This window comes from Bufo gargarizans, chromosome 1 (assembly GCF_014858855.1).
Source record: "Bufo gargarizans isolate SCDJY-AF-19 chromosome 1, ASM1485885v1, whole genome shotgun sequence".
Lineage (NCBI taxonomy): Eukaryota > Metazoa > Chordata > Amphibia > Anura > Bufonidae > Bufo > Bufo gargarizans.
In genome coordinates this window covers 539,545,068-539,570,087 of record NC_058080.1, presented here as the reverse complement: position 1 = coordinate 539,570,087, position 25,020 = coordinate 539,545,068, and the positions used below count along the sequence as shown (strand labels likewise).

The following is a 25,020-nucleotide window of genomic DNA, read 5'->3' as shown; positions in this document are numbered from 1 at the left end:
CTCACCCTACTCCGCCAATGTGCAACGAAGTCTATCTTTGTAATGTACACTATGCCGTATAAGGCTATCTCAAATTAGAAATACATAGTCCGTTCAATTATGTGATGCTATTATAATATTACTTACTGCTTCCTAGCTGATGATCGCTACTGGATTTCCCTTTGACAAGTGTTATTGTCCTTTTTGTTTTATTTCTTAATTATTATTTCCTTTCCTATCTATACTTAATGTATGATCGAAATGCATTTGTTTTTGCTGCATCAAGATGCTTTTATGATGATGAAAAATACTTTTCAATAAAGCATTTGAAACATAAAATGCCCCTATACAGAGCCCCCCATATAAAATATCCCTTCTTTGTGGCCTCAGTAGATGCCTCCATAGTGTTCCTCTCCCCCCTTCCCCCATAGTGCCCCCCATATAAAATACCCCCACTTTGTGGCCTCAGTAGATGCCCCCATAGTGTGGGAGTTGTTTGCTGTGTCTCAGACCTTATGCCCCTCTAATAACCCATACAGCCCCTGTAATTGCCCATATGGCACAGGTAGGTTAGCGTTAGGTCCCATGCGTCTTTGAGATACCTTGACGGGGTGCGCGGGCTCCGGTATGTTCTTGATATAAGAATATATTGGCGAAGGTCTCATTTTAATATCAGTGTGAGGATTTAGCCATATATTGTCAATTGCACATCCATTATACTGCACCATTTTTTCTTTGTAAATGTTTCCTTTATATAGCCAATTAGATCCACACATTTAGCTCCCCTGTGTAGGATCTTCTGTGGTACATGTGGTCCGCTGCCGGCATCCTCCATTGTATGCATTATTGCTGGGGATTGCTATTAGCAACGGATCACATGTGCAGGATTTGCTCCCCCGATTATATATGCGCAACATCATATGGGGTTTTGAGCATCTTTCTGCCTTTTATGAACACATTATTTTGTTTGTACATGCATGCCTGGAGGTGTGGCAACTCCAGGTTTGAATGTGCCTTGATTTTGATCTAATGGTAACATTCAGGTGCACCTGTGCAGCCTGCTTCACATGAGTCAGTGATAGGTAGGACTTACAGCCTCCTCCCTCCTCCCATTGTATGTGTGATTTCACACTGGAGATAACTGGGAGTTGTTCGCTGTGTGTCCGACCTTATGCCCCTGTAATAGCCCATACGGCCTCTGTAATTGCCCATACGGCACAGGTAGGTTAGCGCTAGGTCCCGTGTCACTCTGAGATACCTTGACGGGGTGCGCGGGCTCTGGCATGTTCTTGATATAAGAATATATTGATGAAAGTCTCATTTTAAAGGGTTTCTGTCAGCAGGAAAATGGGTATTAGCCTGTCTGACATTAGTGATGTACTAATGTCAGATGAACATAACTATATTTCTGCAATCTCACTGCCTGCTGCCGTTATTAAGAAAAAAATAACTTTTGTAATATGCAAATGAGCCTCTAGGTGCAGGGGGGTGTTGCTCCTGCTGCTAGAGGCTCCGTTCTCCCACCTCTGGCCACGCCCTGCTACACTTGATTGACAGGGCCAGGCACCATTGGTCTACGCTTGCCGGCCCTGTCTCTTTTGGAAATCTCGCACCTGCGCCGTCCTGTTCAGTATTCAGCACAGGCGCAGTGAGTAAAGCCGGCAAGCGTCCTTCACTTACTGCGCTTGCGCCGAATACTGAACAGATTTCCACTGGAGACACGGCCGGCAAGCGGAGACCAACACTGCCTGGCCCTGTCAATCAAGTGTAGCAGGGCGCGGCCCGAGGTGGGAGAAAGGAGCCTCCAGGAGCAGGATCAACACCCCCCCCCCCCCCGCACCTAGAGGCTAATTTGCATATTATAAACGTTATTTTTTCTCATAACGGCGACACACAGTGAGGTGGCACTAATATAGTTATGGTCAGCTAACATTAGTACAAACCGGATTCCAAAAAAGTTGGGACACTAAACAAATTGTGAATAAAAGCTGAATGCAATGATGTGGAGATGGCAAATGTCAATATTTTATTTGTAATAGAACGTAGATGACAGATCAAACGTTTAATCCGAGTAAATGTATCATTTTAAAGGAAAAATACGTTGATTCAAATTTTCACGGTGTCAACAAATCCCCAAAAAGTTGGGACAAGCAGCAATAAGAGGCTGGAAAAAGTAAATTTGAGCATAACGAAGAGCTGGAAGACCAATTAACACTAATTTGGTCAATTGGCAACATGATTGGGCATAAAAAGAGCTTCTCAGAGTGGCAGTGTCTCTCAGAAGCCAAGATGGGTAGAGAATCACCAATTCCCACAATGTTGCGCAGAAAGATAGTGGAGCAATATCAGAAAGGTGTTGCCCAGCGAAAAATTGCAAAGACTTTGCATCTATCATCATCAACTGTGCATAACATCATTCGAAGATTCAGAGAATCTGGAACAATCTCTGTGCGTAAGGGTCAAGGCCGTAAAACCATACTGGATGCCCGTGATCTCCGGGCCCTTAAACGACACTGCACCACAAACAGGAATGCTACTCTAAAGGAAATCACAGAATGGGCTCAGGAATACTTCCAGAAACCATTGTCAGTGAACACAATCCACCGTGCCATCCGCCGTTGCCAGCTGAAACTCTACAGTGCAAAGAAGAAGCCATTTCTAAGCAAGATCCACAAGCTCAGGCATTTTCACTGGGCCAGGGATCATTTCAAATGGAGTGTGGCAAAATGGAAGACTGTTCTGTGGTCAGACGAGTCACGATTCAAAGTTCTTTTTGGAAATCTGGGACGCCATGTCATCCGGACCAAAGAGGACAAGGACAACCCAAGTTGTTATCAACGCTCAGTTCAGAAGCCTGCATCTCTGATGGTATGGGGTTGCATGAGTGCGTGTGGCATGGGCAGCTTGCATGTCTGGAAAGGCACCATCAATGCAGAAAAATATATTCAGGTTCTAGAACAACATATGCTCCCATCCAGACGTCATCTCTTTCAGGGAAGACCGTGCATTTTTCAACAAGATAATGCCAGACCACATTCTGCATCAATCACAACATCATGGCTGCGTAGGAGAAGGATCCGGGTACTGAAATGGCCAGTCTGCAGTCCAGATCTTTCACCTATAGAGAACATTTGGCGCATCATAAAGAGGAAGGTGCAACAAAGAAGGCCCAAGACGATTGAACAGTTAGAGACCTGTATTAGACAAGAATGGGAGAGCATTCCTATTTCTAAACTTGAGAAACTGGTCTCATCGGTCCCCAGACGTCTGTTGAGTGTTGTAAGAAGAAGGGGAGATGCCACACAGTGGTGAACATTTTTGGATTTGTTGACACCATGAAATTCTGATTCAACATATTTTCCCCTTAAAATGGTAAATTTTCTCAGTTTAAACTTTTGTTCCGTGATTTATGTTCTATTATGAATAAAATATTAGAAGTTGGCACCTCCACATCATTGCATTCAGTTTTTATTCACGATTTGTATAGTGTCCCAACTTTTTGGGAATCCGGTTTGTACATCACTAATATCAGCCAGGTTATTAACTATTTTCCTGCTGACAGAAACCCTTTAATATCAGTGTGAGGGTTTAGCCATATATTGTCAATTGCATTTTCCATTGTAGTGCACCATTTTATCTTTGTAAATGTTTGCCCCCATAGTGCCCCCCAATAATGTGCCAGTAAGAAGTGCCCCCATAGAGCGACCCAATAATATGCCAGTAAAAAGTGGCCCCATAGTGCCCCCCAATAATGTGCAAGTAAGAAGCGTCCCCATAGTACCCCCCACTAATGTGCCAGAAAGACGTGCTCCCCCATAGATGCCCCCATTCATGTGCCAGTAACAAATGCCCCATAGCGCTCCTCTCCTGTATTGTACCATATAAAAAAAAAAAACATACTTACCTCCATCAGGCTGGCAGCGACTCTTCCGGCCTGTGTCCCGTGCTGTACGGCTCAGGCGATGCGATGATGTCATCACGCCCCCTGCACCGGCCTTTGATAGGCACTAGGCCTGCAGCCTATCAGAGGAACGGGGAAGGGAGACGCCTCTCCCTTGCCCTGCAGTATCCATCTGTATCACTGTCCTGAGGACGGCGATACAGATGACTATGGAGATGAGCGCTTCCACAATGGAAGCGCTTATCTCCCTGTGCCCTCTGCCCCCCACTTGTCACCAGGGCCGCGCTGCCTGAGGCGATCGCCTCACCTCGCCTAATTGGCGGTGCGGCCCTGCTGGCGCCCCATGGAGCTGCAGATCTCATTAGATAGCTGTCACAGTAAGTATCCCAGAGACCAGACAAAGTGCCCTGTGACCGGAAGGGGTTAATTCACTTTTTTTTTCATAAAACAAAATAAATGAAAAAAGTAAAAAAAATTAAATACAACGTACACACAATACACACATTTCCGCCCCTTTTCATTCATAAAAAATAAAAATAAAAGCTCCTGACATATACCTCCGAAGGAAGGCTGCAACATATTCCTCTTTATAAGCATATAGCAGGATACATTGCCCATAGGGTGGCATTGTAAACAATAAAATAAACATAGGTTTTTACAATATACCCTTCTATGTAATAGCATAGTCAACTATGCTGCCATTGTTTTTGCTGTCCACCAATTTATAGTGGCCAAACGAAAGCCAAAAGGACACTCTTGGTCTATATCAGGTGAAGGGAGCCACACACAGTATCTCACAAAAGTGAGTACACCCCTCACATTTAGGCTACATGCACATGAATGTTGTTTGTGCAGACCCATTCATTTCAATGGGTCCCCAAAAAATGCAGACAGCACACCGTGTGCTATCCGCATCCGTATGTCCATTCCATAGCCCCGCCCCAAAAATTTAACATGTCCTATTCTTGTCCGTTTTAGGCATTGTTAAAATGGATCCGCAAGAAAAAAAATAAAAAATGGATGGCATATGGATGTCATCTATTTTTTTTTTTTTTGGGGGGCGGATCCGCAATTTGCGGACCGCAAAGCACATACGTTCGTGTGCATGTAGCCTTATGTAAATATTTTATTCTATCTTTTCATGGGACAACACTGAAGATATGACACAATGTAAAGTAGTCAGTGTACAGCTTTCCGTTTACGTTCCATTTTTTGTGTTCCGTATACAGACATATACGGAACCATTCATTTCAATGGATCCGCAAAAAAAACGGAAGGTACTCCGTATGCCTTCCGTTTCCGTTCAAAGACAGAACATGTCCTATTATTGTCTGCATAACGAACAAAGATCGTACTATTCTATCAGGGGCCAGCTGTTACGTAAAAAACAGAATGCACACAGACATCATCCGTATTTTTTGCGAATTCGTTTTTTGGGGACAGCAAAATACTGAAAAAGCCATACGGTCGTGTGCAAGAGGCCTAACAGTGTAAATTTGGTGTGCCCCTCAAAATAACAACACACAGCCATTAATGTCTAAACTGCTAGCAACAAAAGTGAGTAAGCTCTAGGGTTGGGCAATAAACCGGTATTAACGATATACCGCGGTATTAAGAAATGGTGATATCGCCATTTCTTAATTGCTGCAGTATTTTAGTGACGTCCTAAGGGCAGACACACATCACAGTGCTAAATGCCTCTAAAAAGTCTGGCGCACATTACAGCCGGCACAGTGGAGAAGGAGAGATTCCCTCCCCACTGTTATCTGCCTGCCGCTGCGCCCCCAATATGAAGGTAATAGTGAGGAGGAGGGGAAGGGCTGTGGCCGCTGCGCCACCAATGAGAATTACCCTCAATACAAATATAGACTGCGGGTGCTGGCTGTATCACATACCCGGCACCCGGTCTTAATGACAGGAAGTCGCGATCCCGCAAACCGAGGCAATTTACCCCTCAAATGCGGCACCTGAGGGGTTAATTGGCACGGTTCGGTGGGATCCCTGTCATTGAGGCCAAGTGCCGGCTGTGTGATATGGCTTGCACCCGCTGTCTATATTTGCATTATGGGGTTAATTACATTCATTGGTGGTGCAGTGCGCCCCCCCATACCCTAGTATAATAAATTATAATCATTGGTGGCGCAGTGCACCCACACCCCCAGTATTATAATCATTGGTGGCAGTGGCCACAGGGTCCCCTCCCCTCTTTATTGGTGGTGCAGTGGTAGCTTCTGATTAGTGAAATCTCACCGATCAGTTACCATGGCAGACAGGACGCTACTGAAGCCATCCATGGCTGCCATGGTAATCTCTCTGCTGCCGTGTGCACAAAGCACAGGTGTGAGATCCTATGCACCCTAATAACTCTAGGTTCTAGCCCCATGAGGGGGCTAATAGTTATTAAAGGGAACCTAGCCGGCAGCAGTACCTTAGAGTAGCCAGCAGCATGTTTGTAACGATCATTTTCTTCCTGCAGGTAGTTAAGCAAAAGCTGTAAAAACGTTCTTTAATCCCCTGCCGGCGCGCTTCTCTAGTCAGGCTTGAAGTCAGGGAGGCAGCGGCCCCCTTGCTTCAAGTCACGGTAACCACGCCCCCTTCTCTGCATGTTGTCCCAGAAGGAAGCCTCTTCTAAAGATCATGCACAATAAAGGCCACAAACAGTTTGCTGAAGACAAGCAGACTAAGGACATGGATTACTGGAACCATGACCTGTGGTGTGATATGACCAAGATAAACATATTCAGATGGTGTCAAGCGTGTGTGGCGGCAACCAGATGAGGAGTACAGAGATAAGTGCGTCTTGCCTACAGTTAAGCATGGTGGTGGGAGGTTTGGGGCTGCATGAGTTAGTGCCTGCTGTGGGGAGCTACAGTTCATTGAGGGAACCATGAATGCCAACATGTATTGTGACATACTAAAGTGGGGCATGATCCCCTCCCTTCGGAAACTGGGCCGCAGGGCAATATTCCAACATGATAACAACCCCAAACACACCTCCAAGACGACCACTGCCTTGCTAAAGAAATTGAGGGTTAAGGTTCTGGACTGGTCAAGCATGTCTCCAGACCTAAACCCTATTGGGCATCTGTGGGGCATGAAGGTGGAGCAGCGCAAGGTCTCCAACATCCACCAGCTTCATGATGTCGTCATGGAGGAATGGAAGAAGATTCCAGTGGCAACCTGTGAGGCTCTAGTGACCTCCATGCCCAAAAGAGTTAAGGCCACAGAAAATAGTGACACTTTTGGAACTCACTTTTGTTGCCAGCGGTTTAGACATTAATGGCTGTGTGAGTTATTTTGAGGGCACCAAATGTACACTGTTATACAAGCTGTACACCGACTACTTCACAAAAAACATTTACAAAAATGTGAGGGGTGTACTCACTTTTGTGGGATACTGTGTGTATATATATATAATTCACACCTGGGTCCTGTTAACAGTGCTGAGACTAATAATCCAATAGGATTCTGTTCCACTCACACACTGTGACACACAATATGATTACAATTAATTATAATTAATTATAAGAGGCAGAACTGAAAAAAAAAAAAAAAGCAATATCCCCTCACCTCCAGCATCGCGCTTCTGCGCGGTAGCCTCTCACGTTGTTGTCTCCCCCAACCAAGTAGACAAAGTTATTGAATACAGCAATGCCTTGGTTAGACATGCGCGGTGACTGAGGGGCAGTTAGTGGTCTCCAATCCCCGATCAAAGAATTCAAATATTTGGCTTGATCGCTGAGCACAGTAAAAGGGGTAGAATACATGCCTCCGAAGCCCACCACACAGTTGAACTCGGAACGCAGTTGTGTATGGGGCCCCTGTAGGACTGGCTGCATGATTTCATTCTTGTGATATTCCAAAGCACTGGATACGGTCTGCTTCAGAGGACATCCTCCCAACTTGTCGTGTAACCTTTGTAGCACTGGGAACTCCATCAAGGGAAAGCGAACAGTTTCTAATAACTTTGGAGACTCCGACAGGCTCACCTGGTCTGTTTCCACTTGCTCTGCAGTGTAATGATACAGCAAAGCCCCCTCATAAACCTCATTTTCAGAACCTACCTGAAAAACAAATGTAATACAGTGCATAGGAACAATATCGATCAATCATTTTGTGTAAATAAATCTTCCTCAGCTCTCTGACTCTCTGCTTCTTCTCTTCTCTCAGTGGTGAGCTCACATGTCAGTACCATCAGACAAACCTCGAGCCATGGTTCTCTAACTCACCCACTCTGCTAACTTAGGCTACTTTCACACTTGCGTTTGGTGCGGATCCGTCATGGATCTGCACAGACTGATCCGTTCAGATAATACAACCGCCTGCATCCGTTCAGAACGGATCCGTTTGTATTATCTGTAACATAGCCAAGACGGATCCATCTTGAACAGCACTGAAAGTCAACGGAGGACGGATCCGTTTTCTACTGTGCCAGATTGTGTCATAGAAAACAGATCCGTCCCTATTGACTTACATTGTGTGTCAGAACGGATCTGTTTGACTCAGTTTCATCAGACGGACACCAAAACGCTGCAAGCGGCGTTTTGGTGTCCGCCTCCAAAGCGGAATGGTGACTGATCGGAGGCATACTGATGCATTCTGAGCAGATCTTATCTATTCAGAATGCATTAGGGCAAAACGGACCCGTTTTGGACCGCTTGTGAGAGCCCTGAACGGATCTCACAAACGGAAAGCCAAAACGCCAGTGTGAAAGTAGCCCTAAAGGGAATGTGTCATGAAAAACATTACCTATTGTTTAAATCACATTTTTAAGTTAAACAGATTTTTTATTTTATTTTTCCATGTCACTTTATTAAAAAAATGTACATCATTTTGACATTTTTACACTGGCCACTAGGTCTAATAATTTGTCATAATTGCCTGTTCTGTACATGTAGCTATTATCACGATCACCACATGCAGAATTACAATGACAAGTAACACCTCTATATAGATAACACTGGATCCACCATTCACAATACGTGCTATCACAGCTTATCTACTCCACCCTGACCTCTGCACGGTCAACAGGGTCCCCTCCTGTCCATTGTGCCTGTACCCCATGTAGCTGCTCTCAAAAGATATGAAGTCTTAACATATTATAGGCCCAGTGGCCAGTGTGAAAAATCACAATTATATAAATTTTTTAAATATAGATAATAACATAGATAAATAAAAAAAACTCACCCAAAATTGTAAAAAATATTTCACATAAAAACGTGATTTAAACAATAATTCATTTTCTGACGACACATTCCCTTGAAAGGGGCTGTCTCATCTCAGCCTTTCATATCTGAGATGGAATAACTGACAGTAAGTGCCAGGCCAGGGATGCGGAGTAGGCAGGGAGTTATACAGTGTAGCTTGCTGTGCTACACTATTTGCGTTGCTCCCACTTACTGCTATGGGAGTTATGGAATCAGTGGAGTACCAGACGCTCAGTAATTCTGGCCACCCTGGCCCAGCACTTACTGTGGGAACAACCCTCTAATTCTGCTATTGTTCTGCCTACAATTTATAAGTAGAAGGTAAGAAGTTATTGCCTATAGATGCATCTTTCATCACTTCTTGGACAAGAAAAGTAGTAAAACCAATGTGAGCTTACCTCTAGGCGGTTACTGCTTAGCAGAGAGTACACTTTCTCCAGTGGGAGCTGTCTGTATATTGGAGTACGCGAAAATGTAATAAAATTTCTAAGCACAAAGGTATCCAACTCTTCGCTAAGTTGGTGCAGGTGGAACAGCTCAGCTAGCTTGTACATCTCCACAACATTTTCCTCATCCACCCAGGAAATAAGAAAGTCACAGCAGAAGCTGATAACTTCAGATATCTGAGAAAACAAAAATGCCCTTTAACTCTGCTAAACCGGAGCGGAGAATCTGAGAACGCTGGCATAACTGTGCTTGAAGGGTATTTGTAGTTTTCATATACTGAGCTCGCTTTACAGCTTGTATAAGGGCTCATGCACATGAACGTGATCGGCCCAGGGAACATGGTCCGTGTGTGTGCTGGATCTCCCGGGCCGACCGCGGCTCCCCTGAACTCAACTAAATGTATCTTAGTGGTTTATGATGCAGTCAGTTCATAGCTGATGGCAGATCTCTTATACTGATGGCCTATTCTAAAGGCAGGTCGTCAGGTGTATAATGCTAGATAGTCCATTTAAAGGGCCTACAGAGGCATTTACACTTAAGATATTTATGGTTCCTCCACCTACTGGGAAAATTTGTCAAGCAACGGTGGGAAGATAACAGGGGACAATGCAACCTCTCCATTTTATCTCCTCCTATATGTAGCAGCATGAGCTTGCTGAATTTAAGTCTATGGATCTGATAAGTGGGGATTCCAGAGATAGGATTTTTTTTATTTTTATCTCTTTAAACTGGAAAGCCATGAACTTTGATGATGAATCTATTTGTCCTTCCTCCTTCTCTGTCAAGGTTTACACATCGCCAAATCATATTTATGATCATCTTTTCTCAGTCATCTGCAGGGACGGACTGGCCATAGACCCTACTATGAAACTTCCCAGTGGGCCAATGCCGGGGGGCTACCTGAGCCACCAGCCATGCTAAGCAATGATCTGAGACTCCCCTCCTGACTCATGAATTCAACTGTATTGCCATCATAAGGCAACTGGAGTAGAAGGACAGAACATAGCAGCTGGCGCTGGTCACCACAGAAGGGCTACTTCTTGGGAGCTATTTTGTGCTGCTGGAGCAGTATTTTGTTATGCACTGTAGTATTTGGCTCTGCTGGGGTGGTATAATGTGCCAGCCCCACCTACTTGTGTTGGTCCTGCCTTCCATCAGTTTGGACCTGACTACAAAATGGGTCCACTTTTAGTTTTTCCATGGCCACGTTAAAAGGGTTGTCCCATGAAACATATTCTACAGTTTCCAAACCAGCACCTGGATCTTAATACTTTTCTAATTGCATGTAATAAAAAATGTTGTATAGCCACTGAGTTATTCAATAAAATGTATCGGTATAGCGTCACTTATTTTCTTATTTCTTTGACCTGCTCACTAAGAAGACCGCACATGCTCAGTTTCATCCTTCAACTGCCCTGAGCGGTGATAGGGAGAACATGGACACGCCCCCTTAGCTGGAACAGAAAAGACACTCCCCTTGAACTGTCAGCTTGATATAAATCTAGAAGAGAAATGATGAGGAGATCTCTGGATCCATGTGAGGTACAGGGCTGGTTCTAGCGTTGTTAGAAATAGATTGTCATGTCCTATATGATGTATGATTTTCATTTTGTACATTATTCATGGGATAACCCCTTTAAGTTCCCAGTCCGCCCCTGGTTATCTGTCAGTAAAGCTGTAGCTGCTCACCTGTACCGTATTGTCCGTCATCTACCTGTAAAAGAGCTGCAGCATCCTGCAACTTGTAGACCGTAATTACAGTTTTCCTGAAACATCAGCAAGACCAATTCTGTTGCTCAACTGCATTTTTTGCCAGATCATATTACATACTAACAAGGTATAAACAAGAAACATCAGCAACATGTAAAAAAAAGTCAATTTCTTCTTACTAACTCACAGCAGACAAAGTCATCATTGGTATCATTTGTGCCCACCTGAAGCTGGCAAGCTGCTGCAAGTATCTCCTGCACATTGTTAGTGCCAAGTTCCAGTTCGGAGGTGTAGATAAAATCCAGAATCTTACACATGGCGTTATAAGTGATGCCATGGATCTGCACTTCATGCTGATCCATTTCTCTTAAGCCTCCTGCAAACATTCCCCTGATAAAACACAAAAATTGTACAAATGAATATTTGACATTTAAACCATCACATCTGCTATCTATAAACTGCTTTAGTTGTGGATTTGTAGAGGTCATTTTGGTAAAACGAATGTATGGTGAGATGCTAGTATGATTAATAATTCGACCCTATGCACTGGACGGCTTTATTTCACATGTTTGGGTTAGGAATTAAACAGGTTACATTGTAACAGACAATTATACATTTGTTTCCTTCTCCCTACTTGCAAGTGATGCATATTTTCACGTGTCGTCCCTATTCTGACCCTTGTAAGTACCATTGCTAGACAGCAGGCCTTTTTAAACCTTGCCCCGATACTGGTCTTCTGGGCCTGTTTAGCTTTACCGGATAGAAGGCCACAACTATGTAGGGCCCAAACAAGGTCTGTGCCTTCCTGTGATAGAACTCCTGCTCCATTGCACTTTTGCCTCAACACTGCATCTGCAGTTCTCAGAGACCTCCACGTCACGTCAAACAGCGCTAGACTGTAGGCTTAGTTCTGAAATGGTTCCTGCAATGTACACACAGTGAGGGTAAGGCTTCGTCCACATCACCGTCCAGCCTTTCCGTTCTCCTGCTCCATTTAGGAGCAGGAGAACTAAAACGACAGATTCGGCACATAATTGAGCTGAACGGAACCTAAGGACCCCATAGACTGTAATGGGGTCTGTTAGGTTTCCGCTCAGAAGATGATTTTGGAGCGGAGACAAAAATTGTGCATGCAGGACTTTTTTCTCTGCTTAAAAAATCTTCCTCTGAGCAGAAACCTAACGGACCCCATTACAGTCTATGGGGTCCTTAGGTTCTGTTCGGCTCAGTTATGTGCCAAATCCGTCCTTTCCGTTCTCCTGCCCCTAAACGGAGCAGGAGAATGGAAAGGCTGAACGGTGATGTGAACGAAGCCTTAGAGCCACAGCAGAAATCCAAGGCTTAAGAGGCCCATATACTTTGATGGCTGCTTGATCAGCCTACAGCTTTCTGTACTGACTCCCCACTACACATATCTACTCGCCTGAGTGTCTATGTGTTTTCATTGAGGAGAAAAGTGGCGCAAGACACCTCTGGCGGCAGCTTATCTCCCAGGAGAACAAAAAGGTTTGAAAGTTGAACTTCAACATGCCCGAACCTAAGCTCCCCGGACAGATGAGTTAGGAGTGCCCCATATGAATTATACTGTCTGCTGGCTTGGCCGATAATAGTTTAAGGTGTATGGGGCCCTTTACACTTTGATTTCTGCTCCGGGTATGCAGTTTGAAGTGCTGCAGATCCGCATGAGGATTAGCCTCATTCAATGGGTTTAATCTGTGTTGAGCTAGTCTGCCAGTTTGTCCATGTGGAAGCACTCCCACATCTTTGTTCTCTGACCTCGTAGAAAAGTACATGATGTAAACTGTAGTGAAGGTAATTTTCTTACCAGTGACTATATTTGTGAATTATAAAGTCCCTACTGATCCTCAGCTGTGTCATGTGACTGACTCTCCGACTGTCCAAATAACACAGCATCTCATGTGTGGACAGGGAGTCAGTTTCTCAATGTATCCCTATAGGAGCCTCAAAGTCAGTCTTATAGGAATGAATAGAGAAGTAACTAACTTCCTGTCCTGTGTCAGTTGGAAATCAAAGTCACATGACACAGCTGAGGAACAGATGGGAGGTTATAATTCACAAATACAGTCATTCGTATGAAGATTACCTTCACTACAGGTCAGAGAATATTTTTTTTTGTGGGAGTGCTACTTTCATTTCAGGGATTTGTAATACACAGCACGAGAAAGGAGTTACAGAAACTCCATCATGTCCAGGGGATGTAAACAGTCATCGAATCTGATTCTGGGTTTGGTGCAAAAACCTGCTGTAGTCCATGTCAATTCTGACTGGTGTCTCCAGTAAAACTACATTAAAAGGGTTTAAAACAGAAACATCTTTTAACCACTACCCAACCGCCTAAAGCAGGATTGCGTCCTGCAGGCGGTCGGTCTGTTCCTCCTGGACGTGCCGGCACGTCATCTTGCGAGAGGCGAGATTTCCTGTGAACGCGCGCACACATGAGCGTGCGTTCACAGGATCAGAAGGTAAACGAGTAGATCTACAGCCTGCCAGCGGCGATCATTTGCTGGCAGGCTGTAGATGCGATTTTTTTAACCCTTGAAAGGTATATTAGACGCTGTTTTGTTAACAGCGTCTAATATACCTGCTACCTGGTCCTCTGGTGGTCCCTTTTGCTTAGATCGACCAGCAGAGGACACAGGCAGCTCTGTAATAAGTAGCACCAAGCACCAACTTATCTACACCCCCCCCCCCCCCCCCCGGTCACTTATTAACCCCTGATCACCCCCCTGTCATTGAGCACCCCCCTGTAAGGCTCCATTCAGACGTCCGTATGTGTTTTGCGGATCCACAGATCCACAGATCCGCAAAACACGGACACCGGCAATGTGCTTTCCGCATTTTGCGGATCCGCACATTGCCAGAACTATATAGAAAATGCCTTTTCTTGTCCGCAATTGCGGACAAGAATAGGACATGTTCTATAGGCTCTACAAAAAACGCAGTGTTTGCCCGATCAGGCCTGATCTTGTGTGCACACTTGCGTTCAGTCCGCCCCACCGCAGTGACAGTATTATTATTTTTTCTGATCACTGCAAAAACACCGTAAAATCGCTGCGGCGCTATAAAGATCACTTTTGAGGAGCAAGGCGAGTTCATAGATTTTTTTGTTGGCACAAGTTAGCGGAAATTGTTTTTATTTTTATTGTTTTCTTACAAAGTCTCATATTCCACTAACTTGTGACAAAAAAATAAAATCTCACCATACCCCTCACGGAATCCAAATGCGTAAAAATCTTTAGACATTTATATTCCAGATTTCTTCTCACGCTTTAGGGCCCCTAAAATGCCAGGGCAGTATAAATATCCCACAAGTGACCCCATTTTGGAAAGAAGACACCCCAAGGTATTCCGTGAGGGGCATGGCGAGTTCATGTAAAACTTTATTTTTTGTCACAAGTTAGTGGAATATGAGACTTTGTAAGAGAAAAAAATAAATAAATAAATTTCTGCTAACGTGTGCCAAAATATTCTAGGAACTCGCCATGCCCCTCATGGAGTACCTTGGGGTGTCTTCTTTCCAAAATGGGGTTACTTGTGGGGTATTTATACTGCCCTGGCATTTTAGGGGCCCTAAAGCGTGAGAAGAAGTCTGGAATCCAAATGTCTAAAAATGCCCTCCTAAAAGGAATTTGGGCCCCTTTGCGCACCTAGGCTGCAAAAAAGTGTCACACATGTGGTATCACCGTACTCAGGAGAAGTAGGGCAATGTGGTTTGGGGTGTATTTTTACATATACCCATACTGGGTGAGATAAATATTTCTGTAAAAGACAACTTTTCCCTTTTTTTTTTATACAAAGTTGTCATTTTACAGAGATATTTCTTTCACCCAGCCTGGGTATATGTAAAAATACACCCCAAACCACATTCTCCTGAGCACGGTCATACCACATGTGTGACACTTTTTTTGCAGCCTAGGTGCGCAAAGGGGCCCAAATTCCAAAGAGTATCTTTACGATTTCACAGGGCATTTTTTACGCATTTGGATTCCAGACTTCTTCTCACGCTTTAGGGTGAGTGGTGAGTTCATGTAAAATTTTATTTTTTGTCACAAGTTAGTGGAATATGAGACTTTGTAAGAAAAAAAAAAAAAAAAAAAAAAAAATTAATTTTCTGCTAACTTGTGACAAAAAATAAAAACTTCCATGAATTCACTATGCCCATCATCGAATACCTTAGGGTGTCTACTTTCCGAAATGGGGTCATTTATGGGGTGTTTCTACTGTCTGGGCATTGTAGAACCTCAGGAAATATGACAGGTGCTCAGAAAGTCAGAGCTGCTTCAAAATGCGGAAATTCACATTTTTGCACCATAGTTTGTAAACGCTATAACTTTTGCGCAAACCAATAAATATACACTTATTGCATTTTTTTTATCAAAGACATGTAGAACAATAAATTTTGAGAAAAATTTATATAAAAATGTAGTTTTATTTGAAAAATTTTACAACTGAAAGTGAAAAATTTCATTATTTTTTTTTGCAAAAATTTCGGTCAATTTCGATTAATAACAAAAAAAGTAAAAATGTCAGCAGCAATGAAATACCACCAAATGAAAGCTCTATTAGTGAGAAGAAAAGGAGGTAAAATTCATTTGGGTGGTAAGTATCACGATCGGCGTAACTGTCACATACGTGACACGGAGGGAGGAAAAGAGGGAGGCCCTGCCCTAGTGAGAGGGAAGGTGGTGACCCCTGACTCACCTTGCGGCTGGCGCCTGGCTGCCCTGTCGTCCCTAGACGGGTTCCTCACCCGTACGCCGATCACGTGCCTAAAACCCTGGCTTTCCCTAGGATGAGCCCTAGATAGTGAACAGGGCGGTGGGAACACTAGTCCGCACCACTAGCTCTAAAGGAAAACACCAAGGGGAGGACAGACAATACAAACTAAACATATAATCCCAGGTGGGCAACAACAGGAGACAACAAAGGCCCAACAGGGATCCGGAGGGTAGCACTCTGGAACAACAACCAGATTCTCAGCTCCAGTGGGTCAGCATAGATGTCCAGGCAGGAAGCTCTATAACTGGCAACAAGAGAAGTGTGAGAGGAGAATATAAGGAGTTTGGGAGTGGCAGACAAGAAACAGCTGAGGAGGAGAAGCTACGGATCCCTGAGTGAGACAAAAAGGATAGCAAGGCAAACACAGAAAACAAACACTAAGAAACACCGTGATCTTTAGACATAGAGCGCGCAGCCACCCGCTGCGACTTCCTGACCCCGGGTATAACGGAGTCAGACGTGGCTCTTGACACCCTCGTGACAGTAAGTTGTATGACCGAGCAATAAACCGTGAAAGTAGTGCAGTGCAGAATTGTAAAAAGTGGTCTGGTCATTAAGGGGGTTTAAGCTAGGGGAGCTGAGGTGGTTAAACAATCATTTACAATATTGCTGATTTTTCAACTTTATAAGGTTCTAGATATATCTAAACAAAGGTGGAAGAACACATTGAAGAGGTTCTACAGGCCTGTACCTAAAATGGCTTTAAATTAACCTGTGGAGACAATACACTTCCAGCAATACTTACCCTTCTGTCATGTTCCCGATTCTGCGACCCTGACTGGGATCTATGTAGATGCAGCTGAACAGTAAGAAAGAGGACGGCAGAGGAACAGCCTGTGGCCACTCAGGCAGACAAAATCGGCAAAGTGATGGAAGGGTGTTTACTGCTGAAAGTGTATTCTCTCCACAGGTTAGTTTTTTTTACTCCATGCCTTCCCAGATCCATAACTTTTTTATTTTTACGTTCACATAGCCATATGAGGGCTTTTTTTCTGGGACAAGTTATATTTCCTAATGGCACCATTTAACTTTGCATACAATATAGTGGGAGGCTGAAAAAACTTCCAAATGGGGTGGAATTGGAAAAAAAAGTATTCATTTTCATGACATTCCCTATGAGATAAAACTGACCTCCTACCTTTATTCTCCGGACCAGTATGAGTTCAATTACACCACATTTATATAGTTTTTCTTGTTTCTTTTAATACTTAAAAATAATAAAAAAATGTCTTTGCATCACCATATTCTGACCCCATAACTTTTTATAGTTGAGTCTATAAGAGCTAATTTTTGTGAGGCGATCTGTAGTTTTTATTGAGACCACTTTGGAGTGTGTATGACTTATTGATCACTTTTTATAAATTTTTATTTTGGGAGGTGAAGCGATGTATACTGTTTACTGTACGTGATAAATATGTCAGGTGTTCTGGGATACGGTGGTGCAAATAATGTTTTTTTAAATTTATTTTTATTATGGGGAAAGGGGGTGCTTTGAATTTTTGTATATAAATATTTTTTTAACATATATTTTAAAGCTGTTTTCTGAGATTTTTTAACTGATGACCTATACTCATGAGTATCTGACTGGTGGGGGTCCAACACCCGGGACCCCCAACAATCATGAGAGAAGGCACTGGGGAAGCACACTAGCACTGCAGCCTTTTTCCAGCTTTGCCTAAGCCATGTGATGTCACCTTCATATGACCTAGGAACAGCTCAGCCCCACTGAAGTGAACTGGGCTGAGCTGCGATACCAAGCATTGGTACAATGTATTGCACTGTGCTTGGCGAGCTTAGAGAAGGCAGAAGCGCAGCTGTGAGTGCTGGTGCCTTCTCAAACGGCCGATTGGTGGGGTTCCCATCCTATCAAGGATAGGTCATCAGTATAAAAGTCTTGGAAAACTCCTTTATATCTCCTTAGGGCAGCAGTTCTCAACCTAGGGGTCGCGACCCCTTTGGGGGTTGATCGGCCCTTTCCGGGGGGTCGCCTGAGGCTTCCTATTGTGGGTCGCCCGCACAACGGCAGCGGCCCCTTATCCTCGCGTACAGGAAGTGATGTCCTATCACTGCCTGTGCTTGAAGGAGCCTGACGTCTGGCCTGTCTGCTGAGGTCAGAGTTTTTTCGTTAATGACACCGCCGCTGAGCACCACTGCCACCAATGATTTAATTGAGCCTGGCTGAGCCTGGCTAATTTTATTTTAATTATTTGGCTAAGCAAGGCTTAATTTATTTGGGGGGACATGAAGCACCGCTGATTTATTTATTTGGGGGACCCTGAGCACTTCTGATTTATTTATTTGGGGGACCCTGAGCACCATTGATTTATTTATTTGGGGGAAACCTGAAGCCCCGCTGATTTATTTATTTGGGGGACCCTGAGCACTTCTGATTTATTTATTTGGGGGGGACTTGAAGCACCACTGATTTATTTATTTGAGGGGTACCCTGAGCACCACTGATTTATTTATTTATTTTATTTTTTTGGGGGGGTGGGGGGGGGGGTACTGTGAGCACCACTGAGTTTTTTTTTTTTTTTTTTTGGGGGGGGGGGGGGGGTACTGTGAGCACCACTGAGTTATTTATTTGAGGGGTACTGTGCGCACCACTGATTTATTTTTTAGGGGGTATTTGTTGTTTATTATTTATTTTAAAGTTATTTATTTGGTTTACAAATATTTTGTATTTATGCTATACATTACAATTCATAACAGTAGCAAAATTAGTTATGATGTAGCAAGGAAAAAAATGTAATGGTTGGGGATCACCACAACATAAGGAACTGTATTAAGGGGTCACGGCTTTAGAAAGGTTGATAACCACTGCCTTAGGGGGATTAAACATGTGATTGTTAGATGTTAGATTGTTTGTCCCATAGAGTACAATGAATTACCATTGCAACCTATGGGACATTCAGCATGTTCCTATGGAGCCATGCCACATGCAGGGCGCCATAGGAACTAATGCTGTGGTAGATTTGGATCCTTCAGAGGGACCGAGGCTACCACAACGAATGAACGGCTCACTGCGCAGGGAAGCAGTTTGTGTCCCTGGAGCACAGTGCACTTGGGAAAAACGGCCTCAGATGCCGTAGTCACAATTAACCATGGCATCTGAGTGGTTCAATGTCCGAGATTGGCATTATCGCTGACATTAGCCCTGGGTGTCTGCTGTGTGAAACAGCTATGACACCCACTGCGCTCTGGAGCAGTCGCCATTTTTAAAGAACAGACTTCCACCACACATGTACGGCAGATGTCCTCAAGGGGTTAAATCTGAACGATAGATGCAACATACATAAACTACCTACCAAATCTGCAGAAATATGGATCTTGAAATAGCTTGGTACTTGTAGATCCTAAGTCGATTCTCTCAAAACTTAGTTTGACTGCAGTACGGAGATTCGTCTCCATACAGCATTCAAATATATGGGCTCTGGCAAGGGGAAGTCAATATCACTGAAGTCTCGTGGGAATTTGGTGAATAACTTCGGGCTTCGATTTTAGAATTTGAAAACAATTTTAAAACTGCGATCCAAAATCGGCTTTGGTACAGAGGTACCAGCCGCTACCGAAGCCGACTTCGGATTCCTGTTTTAAAATGGTTTTCCAGTAACAAAAGACTTCTGTGATACGATGAATTTCACCTCACTGGAGGACATACATTTGAATGTATTTGAATATAGACCTGATGCACACAAGAGAACAGCACTCTCTACAATACCACCCGAGATCCAGATATATTTTTTAACAATTGGTCAGCTCTGGCACCTGGTCCAGCAACTGCTTTTTAATATTTTTAAAGGGAACCTGCCATGTTGAAAATGACATCTGAGCTGCAGGCAGCATGTTACACAGCAGGGGGAGCTGAGCAGATTGATACATAGTTTTATGGCAAAAGATTTAGTGTAACTTGTATTTCCTTCATTTAATGTTTTTCTCATTCTGGGCTTTGAAGTCAGGGAGGCGGTCCTATCAGTGATTGACATTCTTCCCTCTATGACTCTGTATACACAGATAGCTGTCAATCACTGATAAGACCGCCCACTTGACTTCAAAGTCCACAATGAGCAGGAATTTAAATGTGAAATTACAAGTACTAAGTAATAATAGAAAACACGCAAGAAAAATGAGGTATCATAGAGAAACATAAACTAGGTCCTTGTACCTGAAATAATCACAAGATGCAGCCAAGAGGATCCGATGAGCTTCCACACATCTTCCTTCAAGCTTGAGGACCACATCAAATAATATACCTCCGTCACGGAGCCCAACAAGACCATTCAGAAGAGTTTCTGAGTGCTGTGTACTCCTATATATAGTGTTTTGTGGAATCAGCTGCTTTTTGGGCACATGGTTAGGTTTCACATCTTCATGGTCCTCTGCCATTTTTGCAGAAATATTCCAAACCCAAAACTGGAACTTCTGTCAGTATCTCATCCATATGAAAAAGATTAAATCAGTTCTCTGACCTTAGATGTATCTGAAAGAGAAGTCTTATTGTAAAAATAAGTAAAGTCATTTCATACTATAAAAGGTCAATGCTGTGTTTTATGAGTTTTCTCCATGTTTTCCAAGTTCCTTCCAAACTCCAAAATCTTACAGATCCAAAATTTTTTGTAAGGAACATTACACTGAGATCCCCATTGGGGACAGGGAAGGTTCTTCTTTGCACAGGGTGCACACACACACAGTATTTTTCACTTTATAAGATGCACCTAGGTTTTAGAGTCGGAAAATAAGAAAAAAAAAATTTGGTCAGACCTCAGATCAGACCCCTATATAGGACCTCTCGGACACCCATATCAGACCTCAAATCAGACCCCCATATCGGTTGCTCTGATCAAGCCCCTATCAGATCAGACCCCCATCAGAGGTAAAATAAATAAATTAACTTACCTCTCCTTCTCCAAGTCTGCGCTGCACTGTGACCTGACTTTGCAAAACATCAGGTCAAATTGAGCGGAAATTGCCTTGACGCTGTACTCAGTCAGGACAGTATAGGGCGGTGCTCGGAGGAAGACCACTGCCCCATGCTGGGTGAGAGAAATATCTCGGCAAAAGACAACTTTTCCCATTTTTTTATACAAAGTTGGCATTTGACCGAGATATTTATCTCACCCAGCATGGGTATATGTAAAATGACACCCCAAAACACATTGCCCAACTTCTAATGAGTACGGCGATACCACATGTGTGACAATTTTTTGCAGCCTAGGTGGGCAAAGGGGCCCACATTCCAAAGAGCACCTTTAGGATTTCACAGGGCATTTTTTACACATTTTGATTTCAAACTACTTCTCACACATTAGGGCCCCTAAAATGCCAGGGCAGTATAACTACCCCACAAGTGACCCCATTTTGGAAAGAAGACACCCCAAGGTATTTCGTGATGGGCATAGTGAGTTCATGGAAGTTTTTATTTTTGGTCACAAGTTAGTGGAATATGAGACTTTGTAAGGAAAAAAAATAATAATAATAATAATCAGCATTTTCCGCTAACTTGTGACAAAAAACAAAAAGTTCTATGAACTCACTATGCCCATCACCGAATACCTTAGGGTGTCTACTTTCCGAAATGGGGTCATTTGTGGGGTTTTTCTACCGTCTGGGCATTGTAGAACCTCAGGAAACATGACAGGTGCTCAGAAAGTCAGAGCTGCTTCAAAAAGCGGAAATTCACATTTTTGTACCATAGTTTGTAAACGCTATAACTTTTACCCAAACCATTTTTTTTTACCCAAAGACATGTAGAACAATACATTTAGAGAAAAATGTATATAAAGATGTCGTTTTTAAAAAAAAAATTTACAACTGAAAGTGAAAAATGTCATTTTTCACTTTCGATTATTTTTGATTAATAACAAATAAAAGTAAAAATGTCAGCAGCAATGAAATACCATTAAATGAAAGCTCTATTAGTGAGAAGAAAAGGAGGTAAAATTTATTTGGGTGGTAAGTTGCATGACCGAGCAATAAACGGTGAAAGTAGTGTAGTGCAGAATTGTAAAAAGTAGTCTGGTCATTAAGGGTGTTTAAGCTAGGGGGGCTGAGGTGGTTAAGAAATGAAGGTCAGTCAGTCCGAAAAAGTGGGAAAACTTTGAAAGTGTCCCCAAGTGCAGTCACAAAAACCATCAAGCACTACAAAGATACTGGCTCACATGCGGACCGCCCCAGGAAAGGAAGACTAAGAGTCACCTCTGCTGCGGAGGATAAGTTCATCCGAGTCACCAGCCTCAGAAATCGCAGGTTAACAGCAGCTCAGATTAGAGACCAGGTCAATGCCACACAGAGTTCTAGCAGCAGACACATCTCTAGAACAACTGTTAATAGGAGACTGTGTGAATCAGGCCATCATGGTAGAATATCTGCTAGGAAACCACTGCTAAGGACAGGCAACAAGCAGAAGAGACTTGTTTGGGCTAAAGAACACAAGGAATGGACATTAGACCAGTGGAAATCTGTGCTTTGGTCTGATGAGTCCAAATTTGAGATCTTTGGTTCCAACCACCGGTCTTTGTGCAAAGCAGAAAAGGTGAACGGATGGACTCTACATGCCTGGTTCCCACCGTGAAGCATGGAGAAGGAGGTGTGATGGTGTGGGGGTGCTTTGCTGGTGACACTGTTGGGGATTTATTCAAAATTGAAGGCATACTGAACCAGCATGGCTACCACAGCATCTTGCAGCGGCATGCTATTCCATCCAGTTTGCGTTTAGTTGGACCATCATTTATTTTTCAACAGGACAATGACCCCAAACACACCTCCAGGCTGTGTAAGGGCTATTTGACCATGAAGGAGAGTGATGGGGTGCTGCGCCAGATGACCTGGCCTCCACAGTCATCGGACCTGAACCCAATCAAGATGGTTTGGGGTGAGCTGGACCGCAGAGTGAAAAGGGCCAACAAGTGCTAAGCATCTCTGGGAACTCCTTCAAGACTGTTGGAAGACCATTTCAGGTGACTACCTCTTGAAGCTCATCAAGAGAATGCCAAGAGTGTGCAAAGCAGTAATTAAAGCAAAATGTGGCTACTTTGAAGAACCTAGAATATGACATATTTTCAGTTGTTTCACACTTTTTTGTTATGTATATAATTCCACGTGTTAATTCATAGTTTTGATGCCTTCAGTGTGAATCTACAATTTTCATAGTCATGAAAATAAAGAAAACTCTTTGAATGAGAAGGTGTGTCCAAACTTTTGGTCTGTACTGTATATATATATATATATATATATATATATATACACACACACACATACTACAGGCCTTGGCGCTGCGCTCGTGTGCCTGCTCCATGTAAGTAAGATGATTACTCATTACAGAGGACCATGATCTCCTTCTATTGCGATGTATGTGATACAGCCAAGCACTTTATGTTTTTAACATGCACTTTAGGATGTATGGGCATACATAAATATTATACCTCACACTATAACAATATAATGATGCCTTACACTGGATGAAATGCACATGTATACTGAGGAGATCAGGGAATATATGCACCTTTTTAATTGAATTATGTTTGAGCACTGAATCTATATTTAATCATGTGAAAAGCTGTATAATGATGAAACTGTACCTATGGAAGTTTTTATTGGGCACTGGTTGATTAATTGAGAGTGATATAAGTATATGCATTTGCACTGTTGTAATTCACTTGGCTTGAGAAAGGTTCCGTGAGGGGCTTAATACAGCTTAAAATTAGAATTTTGTGAAAAGGTTCAATATTCTAGGCTCAAAGTCTCACACTCTAGTCAGCTAATTTATCCATACTCCCTGAGCAAAATTGTGACTTTGGGGTTTTCTAAGCTGTAAACCATAATCATCCAAATTATAACAAATAAATGCTTGAAATATCTCGCTTTGCATGTAATGAGTTTATCTCATATGTTAGTTTCACCTTTTAATTTGCATTACTGAAATAAATGGACTTTTGCACAATATTCTAATTTTTCGAGTTTCACCTGTATATGTTATATGTGTGTATATATATATATATATATATATATATATATATACACACACACACACACACACACACACACACACACACTCAGCTTTAAGAAGTAAAGAAAAAACCATGAATTTTAATCTGATAATCTCTCTACAACACTGCAGAATATGTTAGCAGTATATAAGAGACTGGGAGTAAATAAATGCAACTGCTTAACCTCTTCCTGACACAGTTGTTTTTCACCTTCCTAACAGAGCCTATTTTTGCTAATCTGGCATGTGTTACTTTATGTTAGTGGTGAATTTGAGTTGATATCTTTTATCTTTAGTTATAAAAAAATATCCAAAATGTAAAGAATATTTGGCAAAAGTTGCTATTTTCTAAATTAATAGCTTTATTTCTATTTTATACTGGAATCATTTTGTAAATGTAATTTTATTTTTTGGGACTTTGGAACGTTTAGAAGCAATTTTTCAAAGTTTCAAGAAAATGTCCAAAACCCATTTTTTATTTAGGACAAATTGAGTTATGAAGTGACTTTGAGGGGCTTATGTAAGCCACCACATTTTAGAAACTACACCGCTAACATTATTCAAAACTTATTTTACAAGCTTTGTTAACGCTTTAGGTGGTTCACATGAATTAAAGGAAAATGGAAGTGAAATTTCAAAATGTAACTTTTTTTATACATTTTCTATTTTGGTCAATTTTTTTCTTGTACAAAAGCAAAACAAACCTTACTATTACCCTGATTTTACAGTTTACAGTAACACTACATAATGTGGTCGTAAACTGCTGAATGGGAACACCACAGGGCTCAGGAGAGGAGGAGCGCCGTAAGGTTATTAGGATCAGATTTTGCTGAAATGGTTTTTGTGTGCTATGTCACATTTGAAGAGACCCTGAGGTACCCCTTCAGTGGAAGCCTCCAACAAGTGATCCCATTTAAGAAACTAGACCTCTAAAGGAATTTATGTAGCGGTGTATTGGGTGCTTTTACCGCACAGGCATTTCATGAAATCTA

The 25,020-nt window shown here is 42.7% G+C and overlaps 1 protein-coding gene across 5 annotated transcripts in view; it reads right to left on the bottom strand.

Annotated features, from left to right (window-relative positions):
* The window catches only part of KLHL22 (kelch like family member 22), a 53,990-nt gene that overhangs the window by 19,505 nt on the left and 9,465 nt on the right, over positions 1 to 25,020 (bottom strand). For all 5 annotated transcript variants that reach the window (XM_044275519.1, XM_044275515.1, XM_044275520.1 and 2 more), the window contains 4 exons: positions 20,210 to 20,524; positions 11,469 to 11,634; positions 9,486 to 9,710; positions 7,451 to 7,944 (listed from right to left, as the gene is read on the bottom strand). In XM_044275519.1, coding sequence (XP_044131454.1) covers positions 7,451 to 7,944; positions 9,486 to 9,710; positions 11,469 to 11,634; positions 20,210 to 20,430 — 1,106 coding nt within the window. In that variant the 5' untranslated portion in view covers positions 20,431 to 20,524. The remainder of the gene's footprint in view (positions 1 to 7,450; positions 7,945 to 9,485; positions 9,711 to 11,468; positions 11,635 to 20,209; positions 20,525 to 25,020) is intronic.